At 52.4% G+C, this 12,033-nt stretch overlaps 5 protein-coding genes across 5 annotated transcripts; 2 read left to right on the plus strand and 3 right to left on the minus strand.

The window, feature by feature from the left end:
* Positions 1-45: 45 nt before the first annotated feature.
* Positions 46-2,724, minus strand: AYO20_10190 (hypothetical protein; the record flags this gene model as incomplete). The annotated part of the gene is made up of 2 exons (XM_022648450.1): positions 46-2,025; positions 2,074-2,724. 2 exons carry the CDS (start codon positions 2,722-2,724, stop codon positions 46-48), a joined length of 2,631 nt encoding a protein of 876 aa, XP_022495556.1.
* Positions 2,725-3,245: 521 nt separating this feature from the next.
* AYO20_10191 (hypothetical protein) lies at positions 3,246-4,397 on the plus strand (the record flags this gene model as incomplete). Its single annotated transcript, XM_022648451.1, has 3 exons — positions 3,246-3,340; positions 3,396-3,946; positions 4,003-4,397. 3 exons carry the CDS (start codon positions 3,246-3,248, stop codon positions 4,395-4,397), a joined length of 1,041 nt encoding a protein of 346 aa, XP_022495557.1.
* A 555-nt stretch (positions 4,398-4,952) lies between these two features.
* AYO20_10192 (hypothetical protein) lies at positions 4,953-6,314 on the minus strand (the record flags this gene model as incomplete). The annotated part of the gene is made up of 1 exon (XM_022648452.1): positions 4,953-6,314. One exon carries the CDS (start codon positions 6,312-6,314, stop codon positions 4,953-4,955), a length of 1,362 nt encoding a protein of 453 aa, XP_022495558.1.
* A 400-nt stretch (positions 6,315-6,714) lies between these two features.
* AYO20_10193 (hypothetical protein) lies at positions 6,715-8,401 on the plus strand (the record flags this gene model as incomplete). The annotated part of the gene is made up of 2 exons (XM_022648453.1): positions 6,715-6,729; positions 6,785-8,401. 2 exons carry the CDS (start codon positions 6,715-6,717, stop codon positions 8,399-8,401), a joined length of 1,632 nt encoding a protein of 543 aa, XP_022495559.1.
* A 474-nt stretch (positions 8,402-8,875) lies between these two features.
* On the minus strand, positions 8,876-10,108 carry AYO20_10194 (hypothetical protein; the record flags this gene model as incomplete). Its single annotated transcript, XM_022648454.1, has 2 exons — positions 8,876-9,649; positions 9,962-10,108. The coding sequence occupies 2 exons, from the start codon at positions 10,106-10,108 to the stop codon at positions 8,876-8,878; spliced, it is 921 nt and encodes a 306-aa protein (XP_022495560.1).
* Positions 10,109-12,033: the final 1,925 nt, after the last annotated feature.

Below are 12,033 nucleotides of genomic sequence, written 5' to 3' on the forward strand. Positions count from 1 at the left end.
TCGCCACAAAGCCATGTCCCATCCTTTCATGAATTGCGCCCTCGATCAACCGTATCCCAGGCCCCAGGCGCCCAGCTCAACTCTCTCATCCGTAAACATTTCGACGTGCAAAATCTCATCGCTCTTCTCAACGACCCCGTCCTCTCCATCGCTCTGGCCACCTCGCGGCAGTCGCTCGAGAACAAGCCATAGACCACTAGAGCCAGGCCCGCACAGCGACGGGTGAAGATCGATATCGATAATCCGAAGACCCGATGAGATACTGCTGAATTCTTCGTTGTCGATCTCGCTGGTTGCGAGAATGTCCTTGTACGGCCCTTGTCCTCGCTCGAGTGTCATCTTGAAGAGCGAGGAGTGCGCTTGCGCAGTGGTGACGACTTCGTATCGCGCGACGAACGAGATCCGAGACAGCCTCGACACCGTAAGCGGCGCGAGCAGGCGATCTGTGGAACTGTGGAACACTGCTGGACTACTTTTGATGCTCAATCGCCCAGCACCTTCCGCTGGCAGTTGATTCAAAGTTGTGCTCTCGCCCGCAGAGGAGTATAGGTCGAGGCAGAAATCCGCAAATTGGCCCTCATCAAACGTAGAGCAAATAATCGTATAGGAACCGGGTCCTAGCTTGGTTTCAACAACAGCACTCCCACGTCGGTAGTCTCCCGAGTGCGCGAGAACATCCCGCGGGCGGAGGCGGGTAATCCTTGACCCGTTGCTGAAGAGGACCAGGATTTTGACGTTGATATCGGGCTCTGCTGCAGCGATAGGCTTGACCGATCCCACAATCCTCAGAACTAATGCAATCCTCTGCGCAGTGGACAAGGTCATTCGAAATTGGGGATTGGACAAGTAGTTTGCTGAGTCCGAGTTTCCTCCAGCGTTTGACCTGGTCCACGCGGAGCTGAGGCTGAATTTCTGGGGATATGGCAGTCGTGCTTCCGAGAGTGCTACTGGATGTTTCGACAAAGCCGAGATTGTAAAGTTCATCTTCCCAAGAGGAAGACCCTGTGATACCAAAACTGCAGTATAGCCCGATTGAGCAGTAGCTTTGAACCTCAACAGGGTATTGGGAGAGTCCACAAATGGTCCCCGTATTTTTGCCCCTTCACTCGATATAACTCTGTTGCCGTCAGAAGAATACAAGGAGAGGCCGATATATCCATTTTCTTTTGTCGTCTCTTGCGTGTAATCTCCTGTTCGAAAGTGCCGCTGCAGTAACAACCAGATTTCACCTGTACCAGAAGCTGCCACTGCAAACTGGGGATTGTTGACGATCAAGCTGGCGGTTGGCGTGGCATTAGCCTGATCCCACGAAAAGTGAAGGTCTTCTCGATAAGAAAACAATGCAGGGTTCCAGTTGAGATACATATTCTCAAAATATTGGAACACGCTATTGAAGCCCATCCAGAAGGTGCCAGGCATCATCTCTTCGTTTTCAGGCGTGTCAATTGGAGACTCTTCGTCGTTTCGATGCGGTCGGCGCCTTGCCGCCCCCCGCCATACATCTCCGTCAGCCCAGGGGTTTTTGACGAGCATCTCTTTGGCATCAGCGTTAGTAGACATGTCCAAGACTGCATAGTCATGTTCTGCTGCGAGACCGAGGTGTCTTTGCTCCCGGCGGGGTAATTTGCCAGTTCCAATGGTGACGAGAACATTTCCTCTTCGAAACTGAGCAATGATCTCCTCCCACAAGAGATCTGGTTCGACATCCTCGTCGTGGAGAAAGACTTGTTGAGGAATCCACCCGGTAAGCACGGCGAGATCCGTCCCAGAGTTACTCCCAGGAAAGTCGTAACCGCCTCGAACTTTTAGATATGCTTTCTCAACCAGGGCTGGCCATAGTAACGTAGGATGGCGGCGGTCAATCACATGAAGAACTCGGGAAGTCTTGGAGGACGGTAAATAGTCGTCAATCTCGACCCTTCTCCAGCAACCATTGAAATATAACTTGAGAATGTATTTTCCATTAGGCGACAGAATCATTCGATCAGTCTCATAGTTGAAAGGATGCACTACACTTCGCAGGATCTAAGTGAGGGTTAGTAACGAGCTGGGCTGTCGAAGCTCCTTTCCTACCTTGGGAAACCCACGCTCTACCCTGGAGGATAGCGCACACAGGCTTGCAACCACTGAACAGTCCGATGTCATGTCTTGCACGAGGTCCATAGGCTCAGGCAAATACATGACGGCAGCGTCAATACCATTTTGTCCACTGGGGTCGCAGTGAACTGACGGAAGTGCTTGCTGCGGTCGTTTCCAACCATCAAACGATTCAAGCTGCGCCGTGGACAGAGGCAGCGACCTCGAGTCTGTGAATAAAGCGTCGCCATCACGAAGGGCAAATTCACCCGAGGATGGTGGAGCCGTCCAAGGCGTGAACTTGAAACCATTCAGTTTACCACCCTCCAGGAGTATTATTTTTTCTCGCGTCGTGAGCTCGCGGCGCGAAACAGGTGGTTCGAGGAGCTCTCGCGATCCTGCCGCAGGGACCAGTCTGTTCTGTTCATTCTGGGCTGCCTTGAGCCGCTCGGCCCGCGCTAGGAGTTCGTTGAACCTGGTGTCGAGCCTCTGCTTGTCTGAAGGTTTGTCAGCGAGGCGAAGAGCCTGAAAGTACAACTCGGCAGTCTTGATGGTGGCATCTAGTACTGCCTTGCCGGTGGATTTGGATGGGATTGTCCTCTCGATCGAGCGCGCCTGCTCCTCAAGCCTGGAGAGGCTGTCATCCATTACCTAGGTGCTAGGCAACTAGCTCGAGATAAAGGGCCACGAGGGCTTCTCGCAAACGTCAGCGGCCATGGAAAATTGTCGGAGGCGGGCCGGGATTCGGAAGGGTGAGCGAAGAAGCGCAGGCTGTGTGTGGACAAGCGGAATTGCCACTACCTCGGCTTGACAGTCTTGACAGGATCGAGCTGCAACGGCCGAGCCACTCAGATGCCACTCAATCCATGTCCCACGGGGTTTTTCGTATGCGAGATCGCCCATGCCTCTCGGGCAGATGAGGAATGATCAATGATGTTTCCCTAGTAAAATAATTACGCGACCATTCTTTCTTCTTTACCCATATCAGCTGCAGCTCCCTCCAAACTCTGACGTTGTGACCAGCCGAAAGAAAGCCAATCCCTCCAACACTCCGCCTACCCGGCTTTCTATATCAGCACACAGAGGTCCGGCCTTGAGCTCAGGAACCCTCCCTCCCTCGTCCCCCTCTCCCCTCCTTTAGCGCTCGAAGAGCCGCTCAGACAAAAGCCATGACAAAAGCCGGGCAGCTGGCGCCGTGGGAGAGCGCCGTTGCAGGCGCAACTGGCGCAGTCCTTGCAAATGCGCTGGTCTATCCGCTGGACATGTATGGCAGACCCAGATTGGAAGACCCGAGATAAGCTACTAACGGGAACCCGCAGTGTCAAGACAAGACTACAAGTCCAGATAAAGAAGAAAGGCCATGTACACCAGCACACGGCCGAGCACCATCACTACGAGTCGACTTGGGACGCCATCAAAAAGATCGTCGAGCATGACGGCGTCGTCGGCCTATACTCGGGCCTCAATGGTGCTTTGATCGGTGTTGCCTCGACGAATTTCGCCTACTTCTACTGGTACTCAGTAGTGCGGACGCTATACACACAGTATCGAACAGTTCCCGGAGGCCATCCTGGCACAGCTGCCGAGTTGTCCCTGGGTGCTGTCGCGGGAGCTATTGCTCAGATCTTCACAATCCCCGTGGCAGTCATCACCACGCGGCAGCAGACACAACCAAGGGGTCACAAGAAGGGCCTGTGGGAGACGGGAAAGGAGGTCGTTCACAGTGAGGATGGTTGGACTGGCCTCTGGAGGGGTCTCAAGGCCTCGCTCGTGCTTTGCGTCAACCCCGCAATCACATACGGCGCTTATCAGCGTCTGAAGGACATTATGTTCCCAGGTCGGGAGAGACTCCACCCATGGGAGGCTTTTGGTAAGTCAAATGGGATCCGAGTCAAGGTGTGATATCGTACTGACACGCGCGGGCAGTCCTGGGAGCCATCTCCAAGTCGATCGCAACGATCTGCACCCAGCCCTTGATTGTGGCCAAAGTTGGCCTCCAATCCCGACCTCCGCCAGCCCGCGAAGGCAAACATTTCAAGACCTTCACCGAAGTGATGGCATATATCATCGAACACGAAGGGCCGGTCGCGCTTTTCAAGGGGATTGGTCCTCAACTCATGAAGGGCCTCATGGTGCAAGGTATCCTCATGATGACCAAGGAAAGAGTGGAAATACTCTTCCTATTACTCTTCTCCTACATCCGGATTATGCGGCAGAAGAAGCTCAAAGAGGCTGCCGCCAAACTCAAGAGCCGAGCCATGCCGGCCGCAGAGAGCGTCTTGGAAAAGGCGAAGGCGAGTGTGCCTGTTACTTTGAAGTAGCCACGCACCCTCGCATGTTGAGTCGGGTTGAGGTTCCGGAAATAGATCTTGGTCGGAGGGAGGCTGGTGTTGAACGCAAAGGCAACAGGCCCACGAGAGATCAGCATTTACCAACTTGTGCATGGCGTTTGTGTTGCATCCAAGATCCCTACAAGGGTTGTCTTTTATGGGACGTTGTCCTGCTTCTTCCTCTTCTTCTTGTTGCTATACACGCTTGAGTTTAGTGTTTTTCTGTCTAGACTGTAGCATCAGGTGGCATGTCTTCAAGGCAATATATGAAGAGAAGACAGAAAAAAAGGCTGAGCAATGAGAAAAGAAAAAAAGACGTTAATGCGCGACTCTGGCATATTTACACAGGAGCAAATAAATGTGATTTACACTGAAGTTGCGCCGATCTTTCCCCTGGCGGTATTATTGTACAAACCCATCGTATGTTCTCGGGACAACATATCAACCGACAATATTGGTGATCTTATGTATGTTCTGCTGAGCCTCGGTTTCAGTCCGTCACAGGATCAGTCTCCCCAAGCCAGACAGCTGAGGAAAGCGAGATACCTAGCGACTTCGTCTCTTAGCCCTCCCTGTGTGACTCTTGCGCCATTCCGCATCCAGAGCTGCGGATGCAGATGAGGTCTTCCTGAACAGCGCGATGAAACCGCCTCCGAACGTGCGCTCACCGACAAGCGGGCGGCAAACCATAACTGGATGGTCATCTTGCGATATCGAGGAAGTCTCGCCGTCGGCAGGCTCCTCATCGTCGATGGCCTCGTCGACTGCGCTGTCCCGATGCTCCTTCTCATTTTCAGGCTTCGAGACAACTATGGGCTCCTGCTCGTGACCTATCGGTTGAGTCTCCGTAGTGGTCGTGGGCGTGGTACTTTTCCTTGGCTTCACAAGCCTCACGTCCCACTTCCTCCCCGAACTTATACCCTCACCTAGTTCCAAGACCTTGTCCATGTTCAGCGGCAAGGATAGCTCTCGAACGACCTTCACACAATCCGCGATTTGTGTGATTGAAGGCACAAACACAACCAGTTTGGCCGCGTCGCGCATTGCGGGCACAATATTTTGGATGTGATTATGTACGCCAGGCATATCGAGGAGGACGTAGTCGAGGAACTCGTCCTTGGAGTTCTGGTGGCGTGCGATCCACTCTTTCACATCTCCTGTGTAGAAATCCACATGTGGCCAGTATAGACCTCGGCGGAATCCGCGCACCACTTTTTCTGCGTGGATGCTGTTCGCAGGAACTGCTTCCACTGTGTGTAGGACCGCACCACGTGTCTCTTTCCATTCGTCCCACAGCCGCTCGAGCGAATTCGATCCGGGTGAATCATCTTCGGGAATAGACGATGACTGCGTGGGCTTCTTGTCCACGGTTCTGCGTAGGATAGGGAGCTCGCTGGCGGGAGGAGGTGGGTTTGCAGCTGCTATGGCTCGAGCAAGATGCAGAGTGAGACTACCATGGCCCGTGCCCGCTTCTAGAATCTGCAGGCGACGCGCTCCAACATTGCGGTTCGAGTTTGCCGTATGTGGCTCAGGGTGGATGTCTAACAAGGAGACGATCGACGACGCATAGCTGGCGTAGACCGGGGTCACAAGCCGAGGCGTGAGCGTGACGTAGTCCTCAAGCGATGGGAGTTCGACCTTGTGCAGCGATCCTTTCGAGGATCGAACGTATGTAGAAGTGACTGGCTTGCCGATAATGTCGTTCAAGGCGAGCTGTCCCTTAGAAAACGCGTACCTCGAGTTCCGCTGCAGTGGAAAGGTGAGCTTCGATCCATCCACAAGTACTCTGTCGCCCTCTGCAAACCGGGTCAAATCTCTTTCGACAGCATTTTGGAGGCCACTGGCGACCTTGTCCGGGGTTCTCGAGAATCCAAGGGCTTTTTTAAGAAATCGGAACACCCCAGACATGCCACCACGCAAGTCAATCAGCGCTGCCCCGGACTTTCCTCTCTTTTGGAACGTCTAGGGACAAGGATCAGGTTGATCCTGCGTTGAAATTTCCCCAATAAAGCATACCGTTAGGAGAAGGTCTGCCGAAAGTCCATATAAAGCTAGGCTACTTGTGGTAATTCTGTCGATCATTCTTCACGCGAATACGAGCCCACTTGGATCAGGGACACGGCAGCACGGCTAACATGGTAGAATTGAGAGTGTGGATTTATCCCATCCCATGATTTCAAAACTCCGGATCTAAGAGCCATTCAATGATCATTGATATCATCGATCTACATCGGATAGAAGTTGCGAGGACTCGGATCAGTCCAGAGAGGGAGCCCGCTCAGGCGGCCTTCACATTGCACATGCGAACATGACCAGGAGACTTGTATTTGCTCAGCCCTCAACCCCGACCTGCTGCACGTCGCTAATCCTTCTTGCAGGTACGCACAGGCATACAGCTTGGAGTGCTAATCACCATTGTCTTATTCCTCGTCCTGTTCCTCGATAATAGATACCGAGTCCTCCCTAATGCCATCCACAGCCATCTGCCTGCGCACCATCCCGGTTTCGTGGTCACTGACCTGACGGTCGTCACCTGCTCATCGTTAAACCCTTTCAGCAGATGTACTGTCGACGGCGAAAACTGGCATCGAGTTGACAAGGACTTGTATCTGGGAAAAGGCTTCTTGTCAAAAGCCTACCTCTATGTCGAAAGACAGCGCGAAGATGATTTAAGTCCCCATGCTGAAGTGGTCACGGAAGTCAAGATTGGTCGCTTGCAGCCGTCGGTTGTGGACCCAGCTTCAAAGGATGAAAGATGGGAGTCCCGTCCCGCCGGGATATGGATTAAGTTGTCTTCAAAACGACACGACAACATGGTAACAGGAGTTGACGTCCTCTTTGGTCATGATGCGGTTGATCCTCGCTCGAATTGGGAAGTCCAGGACATCTCCTTGTTCATTGATGCAGATCGCGAGTCACCCGAACCTCGTCTCACGGTCCGCAAAGGCCCTGCTCTGAAAGTGGAGAGACCCGTCCCTCGAATACGAAAAGACGGCAAATTCAAGATCATGCAGGCAGCAGATCTCCATCTCGCGACGGGCCTGGGGAAATGTCGCCATGCACTCCCGGAAGGACAGGAATGCGAAGCTGATACGCGCACGCTCGACTTCCTCGCTCGAATGATCGAAGACGAGCAACCAGACTTTGTCGTCCTGACTGGCGACCAAGTGAACGGCGACACCGCACCTGACGCTCAAAGCGCGATCTTTAAATACTCTGAAATGTTTGCTCGACATAAGATTCCCTACGCAGGCATATTCGGTAATCATGACGATGAAGGAAACCTCAACCGCGCCGAATCAATGACCATTATGGACGGCCTTCCTTACTCCCTCTCCACCGCCGGCCCCGAAGATGTTGAGGGTGTAGGTAATTACGTGGTGGAAATCCTCGGACGGGGCTCTTCCTCTCACTCAGCGCTCACGCTGTACATGCTCGACACACACTCCTACTCCCCCGATGAACAACACTATCATGGCTACGACTGGCTCAAACAGTCCCAGATTGACTGGTTCAAGAGCACATCTCAATCTCTGAAAAGGAAACATAAGGAATACACACATATCCACATGGACCTGGCGTTTATTCACATACCCTTACCAGAATATCGCAATCCAGATAATTTGGCCTGGGTGGGAAATTGGACGGAACCACCTACGGCACCAGCCTACAATTCGAACTTCAAGGATGCCCTCGTCGAAGAAAACGTTCTCCTCGTTTCTTGCGGCCACGACCATGTGAACGACTACTGCCTGCCTGCGAATGACAAGAACAAGAAACCCGCACTATGGATGTGTTACGGCGGCGGCGCCGGATTTGGTGGATATGGTGGGTACTACGGATACCACAGAAGAATGAGGTTTTTTGAGATGGACATGAACGAGGCGCGAATCACGACGTGGAAACGGCTCGAGTGGGGCGATGAAGAGACGCTGAAGAGAAGGATTGATGAGCAGATAGTAGTGGATGGTGGAAAGGTCGTCACAGGCATGTGAAGCAAAGAAGGAAATCTTATCGGTCCGATACGACACCGCGGGCATGGACTTCGGTATTTTTGGGCAACTCACGATCACAAGAATGTTGCTTTTCAATGCTGTTATATCATTGCCTGCCAAGAGATGTTTGTCACGACTATTACATGTACAGTCACACGGCGTTCAGGGTCAAAGATCGGGGCAGGCTAGCTCACGTTGATTTCGAAGCAAGATACGGCCTAGGGTTTGTTTTATGCTGGCCTTCGGTTCATCGAGATTGAGCCGCTCTATCGAACATGGTATTGAGAGCTATGACAGTGGACAAAGGCATCGGAAGTGGTGCGATTGGCAGCGGCTGCGCAATGGCCAAAGGGAGGAAAGGCATGATACCCCATACCCTGTGAGAAATGTATAAGATCATTCTCCACCGTTCCATCCGGGCCGTGGTGCGTGTTGAGTTCTCGCAGGTGCTCTCTGCGGCCTTTACTCCTGGTTTCACCACCATTTCTCGCAAAGCACTCTCCGGTCCTCCATCCCCGGCGCTTTCTGCAGCAAAGCCACGAATTCGTCGGTCATGGTGGGCAAGCCACATACATACACAGCCGTGTGGGTTCTGCTGCCTTCAGGCCCGAGGGCGTCGAAGAGATCGTCATGGTTGAACCGCCTATAGCGCGTTGCCGTATTGCCTTGTACGACGTCGTCTTGCATCGCTCCGTCAGCATCGCCGTGCCCGCCGGTCTCGAAGAGTGTGTATTTGAAGTCGACGTGCGCGTGGTTTTCCCACTTCGCCGCTATGTCTTTCAATCTCTTCTCGAACAGAATCTCTTCTCCCAGGCCGGTCTCGCCATTCCTCTCTCGCCTCGCGGCGTAAAGCACTCTGACGGTCCTGGTCATGCCGCCCAGCTTGTCCGCCCCCAAGACATGCATCGCGGAGATCATGCTCATGATAGGATTTATCCCGACGCCTCCCGCGACGAACACCACCCTGTCCAATGCCCGGCATTCTTCTTGGTCCAGCGTCGGGGGCGGGTACACGAAATTTCCACCCACGCGGAACGTCATGGTTGAGCCGAGGATCTCTTGGGCGGGTCGCCAGAGGTATGCTGCCGGCGGGTTTGACGGAGAGGACTGGATCGCCAGTTCTATGTGTGGGTCATCTTGAGATAGGGAAGACGCTTGAGGCGGCGAAGTGATAGTGAAGCCGCCCACGACATCGATGTTAGGGATGTACAGGTCCACGTATTGGCCTGGGAGATGGCGGAGAGGTGGCTACTAGAATGATAGTTCATGTGAGCCCGGGGAACAGTGTCTTCATGAGGTGTCAGGCAAGAGATATTTATTTGCTGATCTGAATCGAAAATGGAATTGCTCTCGCAGAAAACAATACCGTAAACCATTGTGACGACGACACTGTGCGACTGCCCTGATTGGGATACAAACCACTCAGACTAATTTGAGCAAGTGTATATTTCCAAGGAACGCGTTCCTCCGCCCGAGTATAAGGAGACATGGTCGCAGCGAGATAGATAATGATATGACATGATAGACGGAGGGAGACAAAGAAAAAAAGGCCACACCTACTCCATCTCTTTGCAGACTCAGTCTCAGCAACCGTATCTTGGAATTGATGTGTTCAACTTTGCTCAATCGGGCTGTCCATATACCCCTCTGCCGGGGATCCTCGGCGGTCCTGATGATATGGGGCACCGAGTCTTTCACGGTGGCCATTCTTCTTCTTGTTATTATTCTCGAGCCTGTATTGGTAGAAAGACAAAGGAAAGGCGTGGTGGCAGTCCGGCCGAGATGCTGGATTGTTATAGCTGGTTCGATGGTTCGTGCCCCACACGACAAGGATTTGGCGAGTAGGTTCATAGCATGATGACTGTCTTTGGCACACACACAAGGTCTAGTCAAACTCGCCTCGTTCTGTACAGGTCAGTGCAGGAACTTGGCTGAAGTTGCTGATTGATAGGGAGTGGGAGTTGAGGGACGCGAGTGTCATGGTCAATGGTGAGAATGCGGAATGGCCCCGCCTGCGTACATTCACTGGCCTGGTGGTTCCCACCTCTGCGAACGTAGCTCTGTTTGTGAACCTGGTGAGTTGATATCGACGAGTAATGCCGCTTGAAAGAAGGGAAAACGCTGGATCTACAATATTTAAGAGTGATTGAAGACGAGATAATTGCCATCGCATCGGCCATTGTGAAATGTGTAGAAATTGGCTACAACAGCCGTTACTCAAAGGTCAATGAGAAACTCATTGCGCACAAATATCGCCTTTTATTTCACCACCAGAGATGACAAGATCTACTTCGTTCGTAGCACGAATCTATCCCTTGTGTTTCATATCTCGTTCCGTCTCCTTTCGGTGCAAGGCACGTGAAGGGCAACACGAAAAGCACGCCTACCGCCTGCGCTCTCAGAGGAGCTTGGCTTCAGCCTGATGACATGTGCAATGATCCCTTCGTGAACGACCATACTTTCATCTCTGGGTTTCTCGATGTTGAGAATTTGTCAAACCCTTGTCTCTTGCTTCTTTATCTATTGCCTTTTAGGCATTTGGTCCATAGAGGTACCTACGCTCTTGATCATGTCCCACCCAACGCCTGGTTCCAGTATGGACGTTCGCAGATGTCTGGCAGGTAGAGGTGATGGTCTGAAGAGACGACCAACTGTAGAAAGTGGATATAGTGCCATGAACTGGCGGCGTATGGCAGAGGAACTTGGACAGCACCAGAAGGGAACGGTATCGAAATATGCTGTCGTGTCAGCATAGCTCCAGATATGTAACTTAACATGCACGAGGCAAGCAGAAACCAGAGGTTCGCCTCAAGATTGTTTGATCAACAATAGTTAAGTACTTCTTTTGACCGGGTGAGACCATACCTTTGTCTACATGAGCATAGTGTTCGCCTGTTGCTCAGGGTTGGGGCATCATGTATCACTCAGCAGCAATCCATCACATATGGTCATCAATTGGATCATGATAATTGGATGCACCAATGTGAGCTCCCAGGCTCCGATAATATTTTGATGGACGGGCAGCCAAGCGCCATATCAAAGAAATGTGTCTCAAGCTAAGTGGCGACAAATTTTTCACTGGCGATGACATGCACCACGACGTCCATCAAGCAAGCACGTAATGATCCTACGCGAGCGTTGGCTCGACCGCAGAGACTCTAAGGTATTTTTCTTGATGAATTTCCATTCATACCATTGCTTTTGAAGGTATATCAGGCCAGCGCAGGACGAGAGGCTGTAGCGGTGAGGGGCTGTAATGGGTGCACCCGAAGGACAAGGATAGGAGTGGGCGAGCAAGCGCAGCTGGTTGTCTTGCGAAGACGGGTCAGGAGCTTCCAGAAAAGATCGCCATGTAATGTGATGAGAAGGTAATCTTCGTCGTAAACATTTTGATAATATATCTGGCGATATCTTGCAGGGGAGTCGAGGTGACGGGATAAGTTGTAGTTGCATCAAACTCGGCTGGTCAGAGCAGCGCCGAGATGCTCCAATTTAGTGGGCGGCGACACACCTGGGACTTTCTCTTCTCTCTCAACCTCACTCCTGCCAATACAACCCCCTCAGCACGACCCAGTCTGATAATGCACTCTGGTCAACCTACACTCCCTTTGCGAACGGCGTGGAGGATCAAG

This window comes from Fonsecaea nubica (assembly GCF_001646965.1).
Source record: "Fonsecaea nubica strain CBS 269.64 chromosome Unknown Scaff105, whole genome shotgun sequence".
Taxonomy (NCBI): domain Eukaryota; kingdom Fungi; phylum Ascomycota; class Eurotiomycetes; order Chaetothyriales; family Herpotrichiellaceae; genus Fonsecaea; species Fonsecaea nubica.